This window comes from Balearica regulorum, chromosome 1 (assembly GCF_011004875.1).
Source record: "Balearica regulorum gibbericeps isolate bBalReg1 chromosome 1, bBalReg1.pri, whole genome shotgun sequence".
In the NCBI taxonomy this organism is placed as follows: Eukaryota; Metazoa; Chordata; class Aves; order Gruiformes; family Gruidae; genus Balearica; species Balearica regulorum.
The window spans coordinates 186,580,483-186,602,608 of record NC_046184.1 but is presented as its reverse complement, the minus strand read 5'-3'; the positions used below and the strand labels follow the sequence as shown (position 1 = coordinate 186,602,608).

General features: G+C 39.3%; 2 protein-coding genes across 3 annotated transcripts in view; one reads left to right on the top strand and one right to left on the bottom strand.

Moving 5' to 3' along the window:
• The window catches only part of GTF2F2 (general transcription factor IIF subunit 2), a 97,989-nt gene that overhangs the window by 50,544 nt on the left and 25,319 nt on the right, over window positions 1-22,126 (bottom strand). For both annotated transcript variants that reach the window (XM_075741808.1, XM_075741807.1), the window contains one exon: window positions 2,800-2,881. In XM_075741808.1, coding sequence (XP_075597923.1) covers window positions 2,800-2,881 — 82 coding nt within the window. The remainder of the gene's footprint in view (window positions 1-2,799; window positions 2,882-22,126) is intronic.
• Window positions 12,717-15,489, top strand: KCTD4 (potassium channel tetramerization domain containing 4). The gene has a single exon (XM_010308233.2). The coding sequence runs from the start codon at window positions 12,846-12,848 to the stop codon at window positions 13,617-13,619; it is 774 nt and encodes a 257-aa protein (XP_010306535.1). The 5' UTR covers window positions 12,717-12,845; the 3' UTR covers window positions 13,620-15,489.

Below are 22,126 nucleotides of genomic sequence, written 5' to 3'. Positions count from 1 at the left end.
CCACATATTATTTTCCAGCTAGCCGCAACAGCATCACCAGCAGTTACTGCAGATGTATAACTAATCGTTAAGGCCTTACAATGAACAAATACATTGTTAATAAAAAATTTCTAGGAAATCCAATAGCATGAAGCTTTACTAGTGCAGGACAGAAGGTGTTTCATGGTATTTGTTCCCTTTCTGCTCAGGAAAATGGAAAAAAATAAAAAAATCTGTCAACAACAGAACTTCCAAAATGGAAAATACCCAGTGAAGGTCACACATCCTTTGTTTTACCTTTCTGACTAGTTATCCCCAGACACACATTTGTACCTTGTATTCAAAGTGTTCTGAAAACCAGCCATCTACATCCTTCCCATAATCAAATCAAAGGTTGCTCCTTGGGAAAAAAGCCTTCCTTCCATCTGCTACATCTGCCAACGCTTTCACCCATACGTGTCATCAAATTCTGTGCTTTCCTTACCCATCCTTAAATCCACACGTCACACATATCTCCCGCCTAACTGCTGGCAGCCCCATCACAGGACCCTCACTTTGTCCTCTCACTGAAACTCTACGGAGCAGCATGGAAACCAAATGCCACACCACACCATGCACCAGCAGCCCATTTCCTTCAGCCAGATATGGAGTAAAATAGGGGGGATCTGTATCTGCATTTAGTACCGGGGAGGCAGATAATCCCTTTTGGTCACCGCCAGCTCTCAGAAAACAAATTATTACAGTTATTGGAGTGTGCAGCTTAACTTTGTTTTCTAGATCTTCAAAGTTTGAAGCAACTACATTTATCTTTTAATTTTATTTCCTTCCCGACTCAATTTACTATTGTAGCACTTAAAGCCTACACAACAGACTTGCTGTTTTATCAATATTATCAATTCCACCTTTGGCGAGTCTCATGTAAAGCACAATAATAAATAGAAAAGTGAATAAAAATGGTTTAATATACACAGTTTTATAACTTATGTGGTTTATCTTTGATGCTATAACTTTTTTAAAGCACAAATACAGACTGCAGCATGTTGAGGGTGGGAGAGAGTAAAGGGAGTGAAGAGAAAAGTTAGATCCTACTACTCAAATACCAGAGATGATATTTGGACATAAACCAATTTCTTCTGACTGCTAGATCTGCTAAATCTCATGCTGACTCCCACCAGATAAGATTTTTTTTTCCTTACTTTTTGGTAAAAGGCAAAAAATCTTTAACTACATGGAAAGTTAGAAACCGGGCATACACAGCCTGACAATTTTTCTACAGCAAAGAAAAAACAAGAATACTGTCAGTTTTCAGCGGCCAGTGCTTCCAAACACAAAACCTGCCTTCATGTTTGTATCTTTGTTGCTCCTAAAGGAGTTGAACGCAACAAAATCAAAGACCAGGAGGGGCTGCATGCATGCGTGCATGACAAAGTAGAATGCTGAAAAATTCAAAGTTTGGGTAGTATGTCATTACAGCTATCAGTTTTATTTTGGTCTCCTGCTGTGGCCTTACCAGAAGCTTATCTGATTATCTAATAGAAGGCTGCGTACAAAATGTAAAAAAGCACTTACACCAGGCAACCTGTGATTAAAACAATTATGAAGCAAATACATCCCACACACTATATTTGTATATATTTAAAATTGCCAGATTGAAATGAGTCCTTTTCTAGTAACATCATATTTGCTTCATACTCCATTTCACACTGATGACAAAAATCATGATAGCAATCACAGAACACAGTCTGAAATTAAGTAGTTCACTGTACATGAGTAAACTTATGGTACTGATTTGCCAAGGGCTAGAACATAAAGTCTCAAAAATTAATGAACACAATAAGGAAATCCTGGAGCAGTTTAGATGGCAGAGGAGGTTAATAAAACATAAGATACTGTAAATGTAGTATATGATACACAGAAGACAGATCAGGATTTGGGGAAAAACATCACTTTGCCTTTTCTGCAGTTCTTCTGACGATTCTAAAACTAGTCATAGACAATTCTCTTCCAGAAATTTCCTGCTTTGCATTTCTCTACAACAAACTCACAATATAAAAGGGTGATTTAAATAAAATCCCCACGCTTAAAATATATAAGTATGTATTTCATATAAGGCACAATTCAATTCAAAATCTGATTTATTACTAGAGAACGTCATCGAGTTAGTTATCCATATGATATATGAATCACATGGTAAATTCTAGATGTATCAGATTAAATTTTCAAAAGTCACTAAATGATTCTGTTATAAATTTATGTCTTGTGGTTTCCAGGCCACTTCTGACATTTTCAGCCATCACCTTTTCTAGCAAGCACGCCAGCTCAGGGAACTTCTCCCTGAACTCCTTCCTATTCTGGGCATTTTAAATCTCTTTTCAGAGGTGCTCTTTGTCTAGCATAGTACAGCATTAAGTGGAATTAAATTTGGACGATCCACACAGAAACCCATATGCAAGAACCTTGTCCTGACCTTCAAGTAAACCTTCAAGTCCTCAGGAAATTCAGCTTTAATCACATTTGAATATAGCCATACATTCATACGTTCAGGTATGAAGAGGCACAATGTGTGCTCTAGTAAGAGTTTTGCTGATGATGAAACACAGAAGTCTACATCATCCCACCAGACAATTCCAGAGGGAGATACAAGCCCCACATCAGCCTTCATTCCTTCCCTAAATCCACCCCAAAAGCAAGAACAGTTCCGATCCTGTATAAATCCTATGTAAGACCATGAAAATATTGCAGTCATCCATCCTTAGTAAGGCAATAATAAAAGCACCAAAGGCAGGTATCACATAACCATTTGTAACAGAGTACTCCTACCTTTTCAGTTTCATATAACTTTCACTAGCTGCAGGTCTGCATTCAGCACGTTGCACCACTATTCCTTCCAACGAAAGTTTATCTGCAATGAAGAAAACAAAGCAGAAGTGGACATTAAAATAAGATTCACCAACATGGTCAACATTTGAATTACTTTTCACTAATTAAGCATTTAGTAAATACAACGTAATTATAAGTTCTCAAATCAAGTTTTAAAATCTCTGCTATTTAGACATTGAAAAAATAAGCAAAAAACCATGCTTGCACAGCTGGTCTCCCCTAGACTTCCTTATTTTGCCATCAGATGTCTTATGTATTAAGAATGACTCACAAAGACCAAATTTTAAATTAGAGATAGTAAATGTGCGGTCCTCCTTTCTCTAGACTGTTGCATTCAGCTTATCTAGGACTGTTTTCTGGAACTGTGCATTCAATACAGCCACTGACCATGAAAAAAAAAAAAATCTACAGAGAGAACCCAATCATCAAAGTATCCAAAATTAGTGGAAGATAAAATGAGATCTAATTTTATTCCTATCTTCAAAACAATAATAACCTATTTTCATCTTATTACAATTAAAAAACCTCTGTTCACTAAAGGAATGTAATGCAATAAAGCTATAATACTACATATGTGAACACTCGGGGAAAAGAATAGAAACTTGCAGCTAGTAATCTAGGAGATCACATAGTAAGTGTTAGTTAATACCGCTCTCTGTACATTCACCTCTGTAACACAGTCACTTCGTAATCCAACCTGAACATCTCTGCCTGAAGCAACGACTCACAGAGCAGTGCAATAGTACCATACTCCGTAAAGGTAGAAAAGCCTAAAAATTAAAAGCAATTTGATGGAGAAAGGAAGAGAGAAGTGATGGTGGGCAAACATTCACTTCTCTACCTATGATGTGCTAGTGCATTGTGTGTGTGTGTGGCAATTTATCCATGTCTTTTGGGCATAGCCAGTGCAATATGTGTAAAATAAACAACACCTCTGGAACAGCCTTGCATAACAAGAAAGGATCAGCTTTAATGGCTTGATTAGCTCGCTCTATTTAAAATGTCCTTCCAACAGAGAGTCTTGGCTTGCTATTGGTGTAGGGTACTACACCGTCACCTTCAGCTGGCAATGTCACAGAAGATAACAGAAACGCTTCATGTATTGATGCCATCGAATACAAGGCGCTCTGAGACACCTCTAATTTTTCCATTGCCTTATAGACTGAAATATTATCACATCTGGAAATCTAAGTCTGCTCTCCTTGAATAACGCAGAGAGCATTACTTTGACACCATGTATTTTAAAGTGTATTTTAAAATTATGTGGTTTGATTTAAACTAAATCCTTGAAAGGAATAAGAATACCATACTTTTCCAGGTAGTTTTGAACAAAGAAAGAAAATTTGTATTAAAACTCTGGTTTTACAGATTGCTAAGGTTTAACATTAGGAGAGACAACTTGGCAAATTTGCCTGACCTCCTGTGTTATCACAGACAGATAAATTTTATCCTCTGTCTTCTGTACAGAACCTAGTAACTTATTTGTGGCTAAAGTGGTACTAATATTGCTGCTTAATTTCTAATACGAATTTGCCTTCAGCTTCTAGCAGCTGGTTCTTCTTACGACTTTCTATACTATGCTAAAGAGCCTTTTACTACCTGGTGTTTTCTCCCTTTGAAAGTATTTATACATCGTAATCAAGTCACTTCTCAATCATCTTTTCAATAAATGAAGTAATTCAAGCTCATGCATTATTTCACCACAAGGCATTTACACCATGCTTAAATGAGTTTTGGGTCTTTTATGTGCACCTTCTTCAATCTTGCAATGATGTTTTAAGAATACGGAGACCAGAATATAGACGTAATACTACTGTACTGGTCTTACCAAAACCATATGTGGAGGTAAAATAACAGATACAGGAGCTGGAATTTCTCTCACCTCACTTCAGCCATCTCAAGGTTATTCAGCAGAATCTCTGAATTCAGCTGAGAGAGGGAGGAAGGGAGACTTTCAGAAGAAAATTGGTCCCATCTCTTTTAGGATTCAATTATCTGCCCCATGCTGTTGGGTTTTTTGTGGGTTTGTTTGATTGGTGGTTTTGGTCTTTTGTTTTGGTTTTGTGGGGCTGCGTGTGTGTCTGTGTCCCATTACCATGGTTCACGTTTTGATGGCTAAAACTGGGTTAAGATCAATTTGTCTCTAAAAATCAAGCTCTGGGGACTGATGGAGCTGACTGGCTATTATATCACTAATACATCTATTCTGAGTCTTTTCTAAGCCTCACATTTTACCATTGTGCTCTGCATCCCATGTTCTTAAGTGTAAAATTGCCTTTGGCTTGGTTAAAATGCATTGTCTTTAAACAGATTCTGTGAATTAAGTGATCCTGGTCACACTGTGTCAGTCCTGTCATAGTTATTCACTGTCTGACCATCATTTGTGTCAATTGTGACACATTTTATAAGCAGCAATCATCACTTACTACTGTCCTTCCTGCTAATCCTGGAGGAAGCCCTTCAAACTACAACCCGAGTGGCTTCCTATTGATAATTACTTTCTGATAACTGTCAGCCAGTTTTTAATCTTGTTCTGGGCTTGCTATTTATTCCTTTCTTTTTTAGACATAAATCAGAATGTCAAAAGATTCTAAATTATGCTCAATATGAAATGCTAAGCAAGCTGCAAACATGCTGTTACTTTAAACTCACAATCTCCAAAATAAACAAAATTAGGTTTGTTTGACCAGAAAACCTTTACATACAGCCATGTTCGGTAGCATTCATTATATTTCTGATCTTTTCTACCTCTTGAACTCCATGACAATTTTTCCACTGGTTTCTATGGTACAGGTTCAAGGTTAACTAGCCGATACTCATCTGAGTCATCCAGCCCAGCTGTCTGAACACAGACATGCCACTGTCAATCTCACAATTTTCAAATTATTCTTAAGTTTTAAGAATCAGGATCAATGAACCAGATAACTCCCCCCACACCAACTATTTAAGAAATGAACCTGCCAATTAAACCTGCTTAATCTTAGTAATAGCTCATCTTTGATGTATTGGCTAATACCCTCTTTTAATTACCACTGATCCGGATTTGGCTTCTAATGTTCCAGTCACTTCACCGTACAAGGCTGTCTGCAGTCTCCAAGAACATCACCTTGCAGCTGAGCTAGCCTGCTGTCAAAGCTTATCCACTGTCCAAAAGCCAAGGTTTATGTCCCACTTTCCCCGGACCCTCTTGGGGATTTTAACACATCCCAAGAGTCTAGCAGAATAAAGCTGCAGAGATGCGTGCAAACCTCCGGATGCAAGACTACAGTGGGGAACACAGTTTTTACTCCTTTCACAGTCTAATTAACCCTCATTCACCATATTCAAGTTCAGAGACTTGGGTCTGTCTTCACTTGTTGCAGGACCAAAGCTGCAATGAAAAGACATCCAAAATGCTACACGTCTGCCTTGACATTTCCATAGTCACATCAGCCTAGAAGCCAAAGGATGAATAAGACATGAAAGTGGCAATTCCCTGTTAAAAAAACCTATTTGAAAGCAGATAGTACAAGATCATAGAATCATAGAATCTTAAATGTTGGAAAAGACCTCTAAGATCATCAAGTCCACCCATCAACCCAACACCACCATGTCTACTAAATCATGTCCCGAAGTGCCATGTCTACACATTTTTTGAACACCTCCAGGGATGGTGACTCCCTTACTTCCCTGGGCAGCCTGTTCCAATGCCTGACCACTCTTTCGGTGAAGACGTTTTTCCTAATATCCAGTCTAAACCTCTCCTGGCACAACCTGAGGCCATTTCCTCTTGTCCTATCACTAGTTACTTGGGAGAAGAGACCAACACCCACATCACTACAACCTCCTTTCAGGCAGCTGTAGAGAGCAATAAGGTCTCCCCTCAGCCTCCTCTTCTCCAGGCTAAACAACCCCAGTTCCCTCAGCCACTCCTCATCAGACTTGTGCTCTAGACCCTTCACCAGCTTCATTGCCCTTCTCCGGACACGCTCCTCAATGTCCTTCTTGTAGTGAGGGGCCCAAAACTGAACACAGTACTCGAGGTGTGGCCTCACCAGAGCCAAGTAAAGGAGCACAATCACGTCCCCACTCCTGCTGGCCACACTATTCCGGATACAAGCACACAATTCCTGATACAAGATAAATGAATAGGTCTGGAAGACTAGCTAAGATCAGTGATTAGAAGGAAAAACAGACATTTTCCCAACTGTCTTATGCTCTCAGTTGCCGTATGTGGAGTGGTAGGTACAAGTACACTGTGAGTGCAGCTCCAGACAGGCTGGGCTACATAACCCATAGCTTCATCATTAGCTGCCAAATGCACACTGACCCCAACCTCCCTGCCTCAACATCCTGGTGCCAATTCATAAAGGGATTTCAACTGTTGAGTCTTTCAGTGAGACGACAGGATATGCTGGGGAGACGCAGATTCCAGCTTCAAATCCTGCTGACAATCATCACCAAACGAACAGAAGGTGGTTAAAACGCTTAAGGCAATCTTTATAAACAGGCACTAGGGAAATTAACTGGAATTGTGCAGAAGATGGTCTGATATGGGTTGGTTTTGGGTTGTTTGTTTGGTTTTTTTTTTGGAGAGAGATGGACTGGCTTGGAGATTTTAATGCGTTAGTTTTCTAGCCTGACTGCACCCAGCTCCAATTTCCAGGCACTGGGCCTTGTTAGACCATTGACTGCTAAGTTGAAGAGCCTGCTATGAAAGCATTTCTGCCTGTCCAAGCACTTACGTAGTCTCCACCTTTATCAAGCCTAATAAAAATAAATCATGTTTTCTCGAATCTTCCATTAGGCCTGTTTTTCAGCTTCTTAATCATTCTTATTGGCCTGAGAAAGCTCAGTTCATCAATGTCTCTCCGGAGACATTGTCTCTCACAGCCAGACTTGACAGCATGTGGGACAGGATCTGGAGTCTACCAGCTCCTGCTCTTTGTGAGTGGTGCCAGGGAAGGAGGAGATGAAGACCTCGCTGAGGACGCACGAATCCTAGTCAGCAGGAAAAAGTGGAAGTAAGTGCAGTAAGGACAGGCTACGGACATGTATGCCTCCAGCTCCTCAGCACGTAGAAGTTGGGTGTCCAGTGTCCAAGTCAGAAGCCCCAGTAGTTCCTGCTGCCCAGTTATACCACTGTGCAGCTTCCCAGGCTATTGCATGTGATGGCTGGACAAGGAGCAGCCCCCTCCTATACTAGACCTCAGCTCTGCTCTTCCAGACCAGAGGCATTTTGCAGCATCTCTCCTCCAAAGGGCAGCCTCAACAGTGGTGCCCTTCTCAGACCACCCTTCCCTGGTAGCTACACAGCTAGAGAACAGGATCATCCAGGCTTCACTTGGGACCCCCTTAAGCATCCAGAGAGACATACTACCTTTGCTTTACTGACCACTGCACAGAACGCTGCCCTCGTGTTCAGTTGTCAATGATGATGTCAATACATAGGACAGAGCCTCTGCCCTAGCCCTCCCACAAACATATACACTGCAAGACACATCTACAGTGTATTCCTGGGCATATAAACTTCATATTTGGTCATATTAAAATGGTATGCTAACCAACTGTCCAAGTGGTTCTGCCTCAGCAGTGTATCCCCTTATTGATTACATTCTCGGTCTGTATCATCTCCAAACTTCACCACTAACTATCTCCTCCTTGATCACTGACTAAAAATAAATAGGACCAAGAACCAAATCACAGCAACATTTTAGTGGTAACTGTTTGCTTAACATTTGCCAGTTTGAAGCCTGCAGATAATTTTTAAATGAAAGGGAAAGTAATACAGTATATATTCTAATTCAAAATGACAAACGAGACATAATCAAAGATTTAACAGAAAAAAGCATCACCTGCTTTGCTGAACAAATTGTAATCAAAAAAAGGGGAAAAACTTTTGGCACAATCCATTTTCCCTCCACTCACATTCACAGAATCACAGAATAGTAGGGGTTGGAAGGGACCTCTGGAGATCATCTAATCCAACCCCTCTGCTAAAGCAGGATCATCTAGAGAGATCATTTATTAATATCATATTACTCTTCCTTAATTTTTAACTGATTAATTTCCAAGTAAGATCTTTTATTGTTTTTTGTACAGTCCCTTTTTGTTTTTAAATACCTGGGCCATCCAATTCACCTTTCAAATACAGGCACAGCATTTGCTTTTTCAGTCTTGTAGAACTGCAGTGCTCAAGTATTAGTAAAAATATCAACAGCAACTGTTGATAGAGCTTCTTAGACAGCTCTTTTAAAATTCTTGAATGCAAATTGTTCAGACTTGCTGATTTGAAAACCTTCAATTTTAATTAGTGTGTAGAGCTTGTCTTCAATAGCTGTTAATCAACATCCTGGAGTTATTATTGGAATGAAAATGTCTACGCTACCAACATTGTGAGATAGTAGCTATTGAATGGTCTAATTGTCCAACAACCTGGCCAATTTTCTGTGTTATGACATTAAATGACTAGCAAACTGCCTCAATAACCCAAACAGATTTCATTAGCACAGCTTCTTAATACACTTCAAAAATTCTCTACCTCTTATAGCTGAGATTTCTCCTCATATCCTTTTGTACTGTAAAAAATAAAAGTAGCTGTTTTCTCTAACCCAGGTCATTTTCACTGTCGGCAGACTGTCAGTGAAGCTGATGCTGTTCACGCACGTGAGCTGAACCACTGGTAAAGCACCAACTTTCCAGTGGCGTGCTCCAGTCCTGAATCCTCAGCTCAAGCTTCCAGACCAGGAGGTTCTGGAGGAGGATGGAAGTTGAGAAGTGAGGTTATTTTCCAAACAGAAAATATGTAGGACAGAATGAGGGGCAGATGTCTAGCCTTTCCTCCTTGGATTTGTTTTCCTGTGTAGTTGACAGACACCAGCACTGCATTTCCACTGTCTCCAGGACAGCTTGTCTGACCAAGAAGAAACTGGAAAGCTCTATGGATTGCCCTCTAGGTGCAGTCCAAAAGGTAACTTGGTAATGGAGCACTACTACTACAACCACTCTCTTCAGCGTGTGCAAGACTGCTCAGTGTATTTTCTGACTTAATCTGGAACCAAAACAATATCCTTTCAGTTGTTGGATTCCAGCACTATTCCTTACTTGAATAGCCAATCCCAGCATACAGGTGACACTAACAATTTGTGAAACAGCAGTCACTTCAGGATTGCTAGCTACCAACATCGGCAAGTGGGATACTTCAGCTGGATAGGGCAGAAACAGTTCACTCACAGCATGGGAGAGCACACAGCAGCAAGTTGCTCTGTCTCAATCCAAATGGGAAGCAAGAAAATCTGGGATGCACGGGGCACATCTCAGCTATCACACACCTGGTGCATAACACAAAAATTCTCACTGCACGGGAATGGTCAAAGTCTTTAACGTGATTGCAAGAAATACTTGCATACCTTTACCAAAATGAACTTATGGATGATCTTCCAGTGCACAGACAAAAGGACAGAAAAAAAAAAAAATCCAGTTTCCCTAGGCACAGCTACACCTTCAGAAAACTGAGCTATATGAAACTACCTCACTAAAACTACATACGCTGCAATACCATATATATCACTAAGTGCACAGGAACGAGGGTTCTTTGGAAACGTTGTCTTGTAGTATGGCACAGAAAGTGGAAAATTTTCACAAAGATATGCCAGCCTTTAATTCTGTGTTACAGATGACTGTCAGCTACAGCAAAGTTACATGGGTTTGTGGTGATGAAAATTTTACAGCAGCTCTACATTTTTCAAATCTCAAAGGTTTAAATGTAAATATTCATGATCTCCACAGAGTATATTTTCCACATCAAATCGATTTTGAATATTTTATCATACAAACCACTAAAATGATTTTGCATGATCTTTCAAAGAATACTTACTCGTTCACAAAAGTGGAGAATTTCAATTGCAAGTGTTAGAACATTGAGAAGGTGATGAACATGAAAAACTAAGTGAGCAGATACTGTTCTGTAACTGCTGGCTCTTAAAATGTAGACAGTTTAGCTGGCCATGAAAAATTTCATATCTTTTACAAATTCCAGCTCTCCTTGGAAATCCCTACTTACTTGTGCCAGGACATTCCTAGTTCAGCTTCAAAGTATTTCAAGATCACTGTGTAAGATGAAAGCACCACAGAAGTCATTCTCTGCGGGTTTAACAGCCACTAAGATGGTTCGGCACTGTAGCTATGCATGATCTAAGCACATTAACTGAATTTTCCATCTCTTGACAATAAAATAAATTTGAACGGATGTGTCCTGTAATGGCCAAAAAAAAGAAATCATACTTGAAACTGATTGGCTCTTTCATTTTCTCAATTATTCACTCAATAATTGTGAAGGAGTTAATTTTGAAAAAAGTCCAAATGTTTAAAAATTAGAAACTTATTGAAATCTCTTTGACTGAAGTTATGCTAAATCAAATGGCATCAAAGAGTTAAAATTAAAACCATGACTAATTCCTGATAAAGCAAATCTAATAAATAATATCTGCTCAATATATCACATACAGCAGCAGAAAAATTTAGTCTATCAGTGCTAGGGATACACTGGCAAGGAATAGCAAGTAATAAAAAGTGCATTTATTTCTACTAGATTCAGTTATTAATTAATAAGATATTACAGTGATGACTCTACAGTATCGATAAACAGCCTTAAAGACAGAGGGAGCAGTAGGAATAAAATATTTAGAAATAGAGCAAAAGAATTTACAGAAAAATAATCTGACTTTTCACTGCTAATTGGGCAAAGCATCTACCTGTAAAGTGAAAAATACATCTTGAAAAAGATGGGACCTCCTCTCCAGGTCCAGCCCAAGGTAAGTGCTCGCTCCCACTGTGCCGGGGAATGCATGCTTCGGCTCCCGCCCGCTCCCCAAGGAAATGCACACAGTGATGTGTGGAGAGCTTTCCCTTTCCTGCTCCAAGCTGCAAACGTTTAACGGGGAAATCTTTTTCTAAGAGGCAACTGAGAGCAAGCCTCAAAGCACAGACTGACGGAGAGAAGACAGCCATTTGATTCCAGTGCGCTCTGCCGATGTCTCCCACCTCCCCGTGCTCAAGTGTTGCTAAGCTATAATGTTATGTGATGTTCAAAGCTATCTGTAGGCACACTAACCCTTTGTTCCACAGGGCAGCTGAGTTGTTTCTATCAAGAAAGAGCAAACTGATCCTAGATAGCCTTGGTGGCTTAAAAACCATCACCAATATAAACAGTAAATTCCCTCTCTGAAACAGTTTTTATCTATGGCACAGAGAAAGGTAAAAAGTGAAACCTCGTCAGGCTACAGTTCTTGTGTTGGTGACTGCAAATGGAAGCTTTCACCACAAACTTAAAACAGTCAGACCAACAAGTCCTCAGCATCGCTTCCAGACTATCCTCTGTGAAAACATCTTACCACGTGTCTGATAAATGAGGAATATATATGTGCACACACTCCACAGATGACATCCCCCCTGTGCATCCTTGCACAGACAGGGACACCTTTCCTTTCAGTGTGGTTCTGCATCAGGTGCCGTAATTGGTACCAAAAACATGTGAAAAGAGGCTTTGTGAAAACTAAAATCCTTGAAACATAAATGAAGCTATCTGTTTAACCCCATAAGCACTAAACATGATTTGGCTAGCCGATACTACAAATACATCTTAAAGTATTAAAATCAAGGTGTCATTTAGAATAGTAGTATGCATTTCTGTGAATAACCCCCAAAACTATGTAAACTTCTTAGCCTTAAAGGAAAGAAAGAGACAAACAGTTGTTATACCCTTCTTCCCTTATACAGTTAAATGCAAATTCTCCTTTACAGTCATATTCCTGATATCTCCCTGCATACACAGCTGATACGCCACCTACTGCAAACCCGAGCTGACAGTCGGAGCAATGCTAGCAGCATTTCCATTCCAACATCGTGCCGGAGCTGAATAAAGGTGCTTTTTTTAAAAAAATAATAAATCTCTTTGCAAGCTGACAAGAACAAAGCAAGATAGCTGGCTTTTTGTCCTAGCTTCAATAATGGAGAGAAAAATAAACAGAAGAGAAAAGGAATGTGAAGAAAAACACAGCAACTCCGAAGGCTCTGAGCAAGACAAGGACTATAAAACGTCTCTGATTACTCTGAATGTTGGTGGCTATCTGTATATCACACAAAAACAGACACTAACCAAGTATCCAGATTCTTTTCTGGAAGGGATCATAAATGGAAAAATAATGTGCCCATTCGATGCAGACGGTCATTACTTCATAGACAGAGATGGACTCCTTTTCAGACACATTCTCAACTTCCTACGAAATGGAGAACTTCTTCTACCAGAAGGGTTTCGAGAAAATCAACTTTTGGCACAAGAAGCAGATTTTTTCCAGCTTAAGGTACTCTCGGATGCAGTGAAATCAAGGTGGGAGAAGGAACAGCTAGCATCTCGAGAGACTACTTTCCTGGAAATAACTGACAGCCACGACCGTTCACAAGGACTTAGAATCTTTTGCAATGCTCCTGATTTCATTGCAAAAATAAAATCCAGAATTGTACTGGTGTCCAAAAGCAGGCTGGACGGATTTCCGGAGGAGTTTTCGGTATCTTCAAATATTATTCAATTCAAGTACTTCATAAAGTCTGAAAACGGTACACGACTGGTACTGAAGGAGGACAACACCTTTGTCTGCACCCTGGAAACTCTTAAGTTTGAGGCTATCATGATGGCTTTAAAATGTGGATTTAGACTGCTGACCAGTCTGGATTGTTCGAAAGGGTCAATTGTTCACAGCGATGCACTTCATTTTATCAAGTAATCACAAAGGCAAAGGAAATGAGCATGCAGTCAGTAAACCTCCTTGACCTGCAGCCTCCGGCATCACAAATAATGTATCTAACTAGCCCTGTACCACAGAGCTCGGCTGCTAATCAATTGATGTGAGCTAATGGTATGTAAATCTCATAATGATATCCATCTCTGGCTTACTTAAGCTGAATGAAAATTTGATGCCTGAATTTAATAAAAATTATCTGCTAAACATTGTAAACACAGATTGAATGCTTTATGCTATTTGTAATATGTTTTCTCGATGCTGTCTTTCAACCAGAGAGTCTAGCTGAATTTTTGTGTACTTGTATGACTAACGTGCATACACCTAACTGCTCTGCTGAACAGCAGTGAGAGTATTTTCGTATAACAAGCAGGCTTAAAATATGTTTTGCTTATAACAAATTCAGAATGGATTTTAACTGGAATAAATGATTTTGAATGTTCATTAGTGTTTCTGCTAATGTATTGTACTGAAATTGCAAAAAACAAGATTGCAAGAGGGTTTAAAATTAATCAACTTGATTTTAGAGTTAAATGATTTCTCAACTCACTTAAATTTACAGCTGTGTTACTATGTTAATAACAATTGCCAAAAACATGTAAACCAAGAAAATAATGCTGGGGGGGATTAGTTCTATTACAGGAAACGAGTTGAACCTGCACAGAATGTTACATTTTCTAATTATATATACATATCACATGGCTAATAAAAATACCTGACATAAAGTTTCATGTAACAGGTTTCCAGTAATGACATCCGACGACGCCACAGTCACTATTTCCTACTAATCATTTGTGCTTGTAAGGACAGGCTATTAACAGAGCTCTTGCTTTGCACAATGGCTTACTAAAAGCAACTAGTACTATTAGTTTTGAATCGACCACCTGCTGGCATTTAAGATGCATCACTCTAAGTAATAGAATAAATACCTTCCTTCTCCTCATCTCCACTATTCATCAAATCTTTTCATTTATATTTTAAATAAAGTTTTAATAGCTTCTATGGAACAACTGTAACTAATTTAACCACAAGCATTACAAACCAGTCACTCCGCAAAAGCAGACTGAAAAATCATTACAAAAGGCAAAAAGAAGCTGCACTAACTCTAAGTTTAAGCTTTGTCCATCATTGAACCCAACCATCATTCACAGCTCAAGTGAACCCAAAATTCAAGTAAAATGCTATTAAAGAAAAAGGAACCAAGTAGTTTCTCAACTTTCCCAAAACATTGATTTTGTATAGAAAAAAAATAATACTAAGAATGTCAACAAAATGCAGTACAATCCATATTAGAAGTGACAACCGAGGAAAACAGCTAACACACGACAGGCTAAGAACAGTTTTCTTTCAGATTTTAGAGGGAACAAATCCATCCTTGGTAGTACTGGGAATACAAATTAAATGCAAGGGCTACTTATCCTTCATCATGAAATTCTATTTCACTTGGTAACATACAACAGGTGTTGTTAACTGGGTCCCTCGCCAACGATGAATTAAGAGAGGGATTCTGCATCTCCAGACCAGGCAGCAGTGACTGAAACGCATACTAATATGATTTTATCAAATCAGAAATCCAGCCTCTCCAGAATACTCCATCAGAATGAACCCTCTGTGTAGAAACAATGAACTTCTCTATCCAGTCTGTAACATGGCTTATGGATCATAAAAGATGTGGTTGTGAGTGGAACTTTTCAAAACTGAACTGTTTAAAAATCACTCTACATTTCAGGCATACGAGCTGAAGAACTGTTCATGTATCCCAAAACTTCTCCAAGTTTGTCCAAATGCATTAAACATCTACAAACAACAGATATATAGTAAAATACAATTCTTTACTTCTTTTACACTCCTAGGCCATCCCAGCCAGAACTCCATCACTGGGTGTCATCTTCTCTCCCCCTCCGCAAGTTATTTTCAAATTGATATCCTCAAAAAAATCCTCATTAACCACTGATCTTGTACATACAAGAATCGCTAGGACTTCTGTGACAAGTAAACATGAGAGGTCCCCTAAAAAAAAAATCCAAAATCCTGCTGATCTTCTTGGACAAGAACTAGAAACACCATCACACAGAATAATTGCATGAAAAGCCCTTTGTGGACACAATTCTTGACATGAGCAAGAAAAAGTGACAAGATAATCTAAAAAATCTCCATAACTAATCCACAAGTTTTAAAGCATCATGCTCTTGGTGCTGTCAAATACAATGCCTGCATAAGCACAAACTCTGGAGGAGGCTGTTGCTCCTAGGATGTCAAATCATCCGTTTTCGCTTAAACGCTTTTGGTTATAACCTTCACTTGTAATGGAACTTTGATTGAGATTTAAAATGTCATTCCAGTTGAAAAGAAAAAAGAAAAATAGCAAAAATCAATCTTTATTTCAAACAATTAACATACATGTATGGTAATTAAAGTATACTCTGGTTGCTTGCGTTTCAGTTGGGTTCCGAGGATGCCAAACATCAAGGAATTGTTAGCACTTTAGTATCGGAAAGCAGTACCAGTTTTTCATCGTAGCATGACTTCACTCATGAAAAAGCAGTAGGGAATTTGATGGCTCAGCATTTATTATAGAAAATACTTTTGGAATATAAGCTGTTCACAAGCTGGTAATCACAGGTAAAATTCAAACCATCTGAAATATCTTCTAAGAATATTCTATAGCTATTCTTAAAAGATTTACTGGAAAGCTTTTATTTGCCAGGCCTTTAGTTCAGAGTACCTACTTCCCTCTTAAACTTTGGAAAAGAAAGAGCACTTGAAACTCCTTTTTTTTTTTTTTTTTTTAAAGTGAAAAATGTACATCTCTAATCATTAGTAAAAATAAATTCCTGTGTGGTTTTAACTTAAAACTCAATGATTCATTACGTTAAAGACTTTTCACTGAGTATTTTATTTCTGTGTAACACTGGCATCTACGGCTTACATGTAAAGTCATCTGCTGTAAAACTAACTTCTAATCTAACTAATCTTTTCTTCTTTTCCCATTTTCATGAGGACTCATGTATTTCTACAAGTGTCAGGGTTTGAAATTTTTACATGCCATCTCTAATCAAAGGCACCTCACTCAGCTGTTTGATTCACACACCAGAAACAGAAGGAAGATGGGGTAAAAAATTCATTCTCTTCCCTGTTCACATTGAACAAATCCACAACTACATTGAATCACACCATATGAGCGACAATCAGATACCTCAAATTAGTTATAAACTTAAATAATTTTTCAAACGGGGGGGTGGGGGGTATCTTGCTTTGGTATATGAACAAAATGACTACATAAAACCTCCATACTATGAATAATGTTTTCCTTTTACTCCATAAATATACTAAATATAACATATTTTTCTTACATTCAGTCACTCAGGTGGATACTTATGTTCCATTACTGTAGGGTGCACCAGAAAAGGTACCCAGTTATGCATCAGTTACGTTTTCTGTCTTTTCTTTAAGGTTGGAAATTGCATACTTAATACTACTATGACAATGAGAAAGCTGCAAAATCAAGTACTTAAGTCAGAAATACCAACAGTTGTTCTAACAACGTTACTTTGAATATGACGTAGATGCAAAGTGTTTCTAGTCATCTTTCTCTCATTAAGTGTTGGATCACAATGAACTTACTGGAACAGTCTTACAAGTATCAGGAAGGAATGGCAACTTCCCTAATTTCTCTGATAACCTTCAATTGCTTGGGTAGGAGTAAAAAGGAATTTCCCTTCCCTGAGGAGGCACTTAACGTGCTCCCAGGCTCAGTCAGGTCCTCTTGCCTCCCTGCCCATTTTATCGGGTGAGAAAAGGGGCCACCGAGCAGAAAAGATAGAGGGAGTTGAAGGCAGGACTGACCCCTATACACTACAAAAAGAATATCCTTGCCCCTATGAATTCCTTGAATGACTGCTCATGAAAAAATATATATAGGTGCTTGAAGAAGAAACCAAGGGCTCTTTTAATACACTTGGCAGTACACTGGCATAGGTACCAATTATTTGGTTTATTTCTACATAAGGACAAAACCTACGAGGTTTGTCTAGCCCAATGTCCTCTGGTGACTGTGAACTGTTTCCATCCTTTGATCCTCAACATCTCTGGGCAGAATCCCTATTTTTGATCCTTTGACTCTCACATCCTTCCCCTTATCTTGTCTCCTCCCCTATATCATACAACTACTTCTCATTTTCCTTTCACTGTACCCCTCCCTTTCACCAGGAGGGCTGTAGAGCTTTGTTAGGGCTGGGCAGCAGCCTGACTGGAGGAGAAATCAGTAAAGACAGTGGCCAAAAGCAGATGCCTAGGAAAGAATGTAAGAACCAGAAAAAAACTGTACACGATTATGGTCTCTTGAAGTACTCCCTCAGTCTCCAGCCATTTACTGCCCAATGACTTCCAGAGTGAGATGTGGTTTCTTGGAGGTAGCCTTGATGCTGTGGAATACCCGGGCTGTGCAACAAGGTCAAATTACAGCTCCAACTCCATGTCTCCAGTACCTGCTCATCCAGTAACCAGTGTTTCACACCATCATAATTGCACTACTGACATTTTCAAACACTCATGTCTTATTTTTAATTGTGGTTTTGCATTTCTACCTATTACAACTGTCTAAGTGACAATTGGTCACTTCTTTTTTACAGTAGTTAATATTTCTCTAGATCCTAAAGAGGAAAAATTATATCATGATTCGCAGCAATCAATGGCATTGTTAGTTTCACCTCTTGCTTTACATTACAAGGTTTCCATTCAAAAAGATGAAAACAGCTTACAAAAAATGTCTTCCTCCTTCTCTCCCCATTAGTACACAAGCAGAATAAGGGCAGGCAACAAATATTACAATTTAATAATGGCAGTGCCTTATCCATGAATTTATTTGGCTAGATGGGCCATGTTGCCCCAATTCTGTTACTTATGAATCAAGATTGGGGATGAAGAGGATGCGTTAACTTGGGCCTATGACAAAATAAAGATTATTTTCTTAGGCTAGAATTATTTCATCTTTGCTAAATAACTATCATATAATCCTAATTTTGTCTCCTGTCCTGCAACACCGGGCAGAAATCCTTCGACTGACAGGAAAATGATTACTAGTTAAAAACTTGAAGGTATTTTCATATTAACAGATAGGCTTGCATAATTTACTAGGTTGAAACAAAAGCAGTCAATAAGGCATGAGACATTTAAGATCAGAAAATTATCATTACGGTTTTTAATTACTTTTGAAATAGACATTCTGTAAGTCCTGTGTACCAGTATATCACACAGAACATCGTCTCAAAACACTGCCTCTATAAATCGTCATCAGTCACAATAAAATGCCAGAAAATGAGAAGCGTGGCAAGAGCTGGGGAAGGTAGGAGGGCAATGTATGATGACACCTGAGGAATGCGGATGAGCAAGCACTCAGAAAAAGAAAGCACAGTTGCCTTTCTTTCTGAAAGAAATTGCATAATATCCTGTAGAACTAGACAGTTGATTTCTTTTCCTAAAAATGTGTGTAGTAGGAGTACCACACACAGCTAAAGCAAGTCTCCCAAAAAGCTGTTTCTATCTCCGCTGTTAACAGTTTAACATCATTGCCATTATCATTTAACACCACGTTTGTTCATTTTAAGCTTCAGAAAAGAATATTGCTCTACCACTTCAGAAACAAAACCGTTCACAAAGCTGGTACAATAATTATAGCTGTAAACAGCAGCTACTCATTTAAAACACTACTAGGACATGATGACATGCAAGTTCAACATGTTAAGTTTTCAAAACCAAGTAGTTAGAAGATGACTGTTGCAAATTGACCCATTCTGAAGGTTTGTAAACTGATAATGCTGAAAATTACTACAGTATTGCCTTGCTTACTGGTGGTGTGACTTGGGGGGACAGAACCTTGTTTACTGGGAGTTCATAAAATCCACCATCTTTCTGGACATTAAAGGGGGATTCCACTAGTTCCATCCCAACCATTATTTTAGTTACCTGAAAAACTAGATGTCTACGCTTTTCCAGGATACACCTTTTTTTGCCTTTGACACCACTCCACCCCAAGCTTTCAACAGTAGCTCTGTTCCAGGTATGGAAAGCCTGGCCAAAAGGAGGTGGCAGGTTTTCTTGCTCACATCTCCTAAAGGGAGATTTGGTGTCCTGTGTAAGGGGGTGGCACTTCACCAGCTGCAGCAGCACACCAAGGAGAAGAGAATGCAGATTTAAAAACCTAAGACTGCTTTCTAGGGTAATGCCCCAGGATGACGAGGATTGAAGGGGCTTGCTCACGGAAGCTTGCAGTGCCAGACTCCCTGAGCAGCAAGGGTGGGGAGAGCAGTGTGGTGAGAGAGCCTACAATACCTGAGCACTAGGAGATGAAGAGGAAGGCAGAGGGACTCTGTGTTAGTGACCGTCACCCGGGGGCCTTGGGTTTATGGAACAGGCAGATACCCACATAGTGCAACACTGAAGTTGTATAACACACGTAACATCTAATTATCCTGAAATGATTAAATAATAATAATAAAAAAAATCTCTTTCGGCTTTTCATATGTCGGGTTTCAGAAAGGCAATTTTCTTTTTTGCAGCAGAGGTCAAAGGAATTCACTTTTTAAAAAATTTGTTAATAGAAAACCTCAAGCTGCAGATCTACTGCTGCAGCTCCACAGAAAGCTGCTTGTTATCTCAAAGAAGGTTCCTGATTTTGTACCATAGCGAACAGATGAAGAAAAAAAGAACAGGTCAGAGGTGGGTACAGACTCTCTCAATTAGGAAGAAAAAAATTAAGCAAACAAACTAGCAATGAACAGGCTAAGCATCAAAAAACGTAAACAGAAGAAGCAACTGTAACACTAAACCCAATCATTTATTGCCTCTCTACTACTTAAATAAAGCCTTTGGCAAGTATCAGGAGTAAAGCAGTACATCTTCTCAATGCTGAAACTGGTAATCTCAGAGGAGACAAATCAAAGGTCCTGCAAGCCAGGCTGATAAGAATCAGCTAAACAGAATAAAGGTACTCTCAGATTAGGAGTCTTCTCAGTACTAACTTTATCTAAGGCCTGCAGCATTGCCAGGTCTTGTCATATTTCCAACACATTTTCTAAAATGAACAGCAAATCATGTTCTTTCCCAATATGGCAGAAATTTAACATGTAGGCTATTTTATGTCTTCTCATATGATGACAAAAGTCCACCTCTCTACGATGTTTCTGCTGTGCACAGATGATGATTTTATGACTTGCCCACAGAGTACAGTGCAGAAATCCCTAAGACAACCTGCATGAGTAAGACAATATGCTGTAGCACAGCTACATGCTGTTCCTGCTCCTGTATCACCACAGCTGTTGGCAAGATGCTGGGGCTGGAAAAGCCTTATAGCTCAGGAAAAGCACCAAATGAGCTCTGCTAGACTGTTTCCAGACTCAAGCACACAGAAAGCTCGGGTCCTACTGTGCTGCAGCCTCTAGTACTCTCGCAGCTGTGGTTAGCAAAGGCAGAAGTAAATGACTACACGTAACCTTAGAAGAGCTGTTCTTGCCTTTGCCTTCATTGCCTTCCCCCTCAAAAGTTACCTCCATGGTTAAGTAGAAGAAACTTCAACTATCCCTGATACAAGCTATGTAACAATGGTACAGAGTTGGGGGAAAAAAATAGGAAAAAACCCCAACTAACAGAGCCTGAGATTAACAGTACTGGGTGACACTAAAGGTCTGCTTTGCTCAGCATTGTAACTCCATCACAGTGTCCAAAAGTGGGTATCCATGAAGAAGCTTAAGGACAGTACGGTCATGCTTGATTCTCCTACTGGGTATGCATCCCAGCGTCCACCAGACTTCTGTGGCTTGAGGTCCCTTAAATTGGATGTCCTCTCAATCTTAGTACCCTTAGGTGGATGTTCTTTCACATACCTGTTTGGCCTCCTCCAAGGTCATGTAAGCCTTTAGCAAACACCACATCTACATATTTAATAGGAATTTAATACCTCAACTACATTCTCAGTGTAGAAGCACCTCTTCTTATTTACTTTGAAACTGCCTCCTGCTAGCTTTACATCTGCTACATGCTAGTCTTGTGCTGGCCAAGGCAGCAAGCATTTGATCTCTCTCTGCCCCTTTGATCCATCAGTCGAGGCTCTAATTTGCAATACTGCAAAGGTCTGAACCCATCAAATATGATCATGCTGGTAGGTGGGTGAACTGCAATAATCAGCAAAATCCCTCACAGAAGACAAACACAATTTGTGGAGTCACGATCTGCAATGCCAGGCATGGCTGAAATTCCTAAAATTTCTTGAGAGTCAGAAGGGAAGACTAAGAACTCTGAACTGAGCCAAAAGCATGCTTCTGCTTAGCCCAGTACTTCGACAAGCTGGACGCGAACATTGCTGAAGAACAGTACAGGCTCATGGGATTAACTCCCACTGCTTTGTATTGGGTTCTGTTCTCAGAATAGAGACTGCATGACAATAAATACATAAGTACAGCTCAGGCAAACATAAATATTAAAATATTCATACAGTA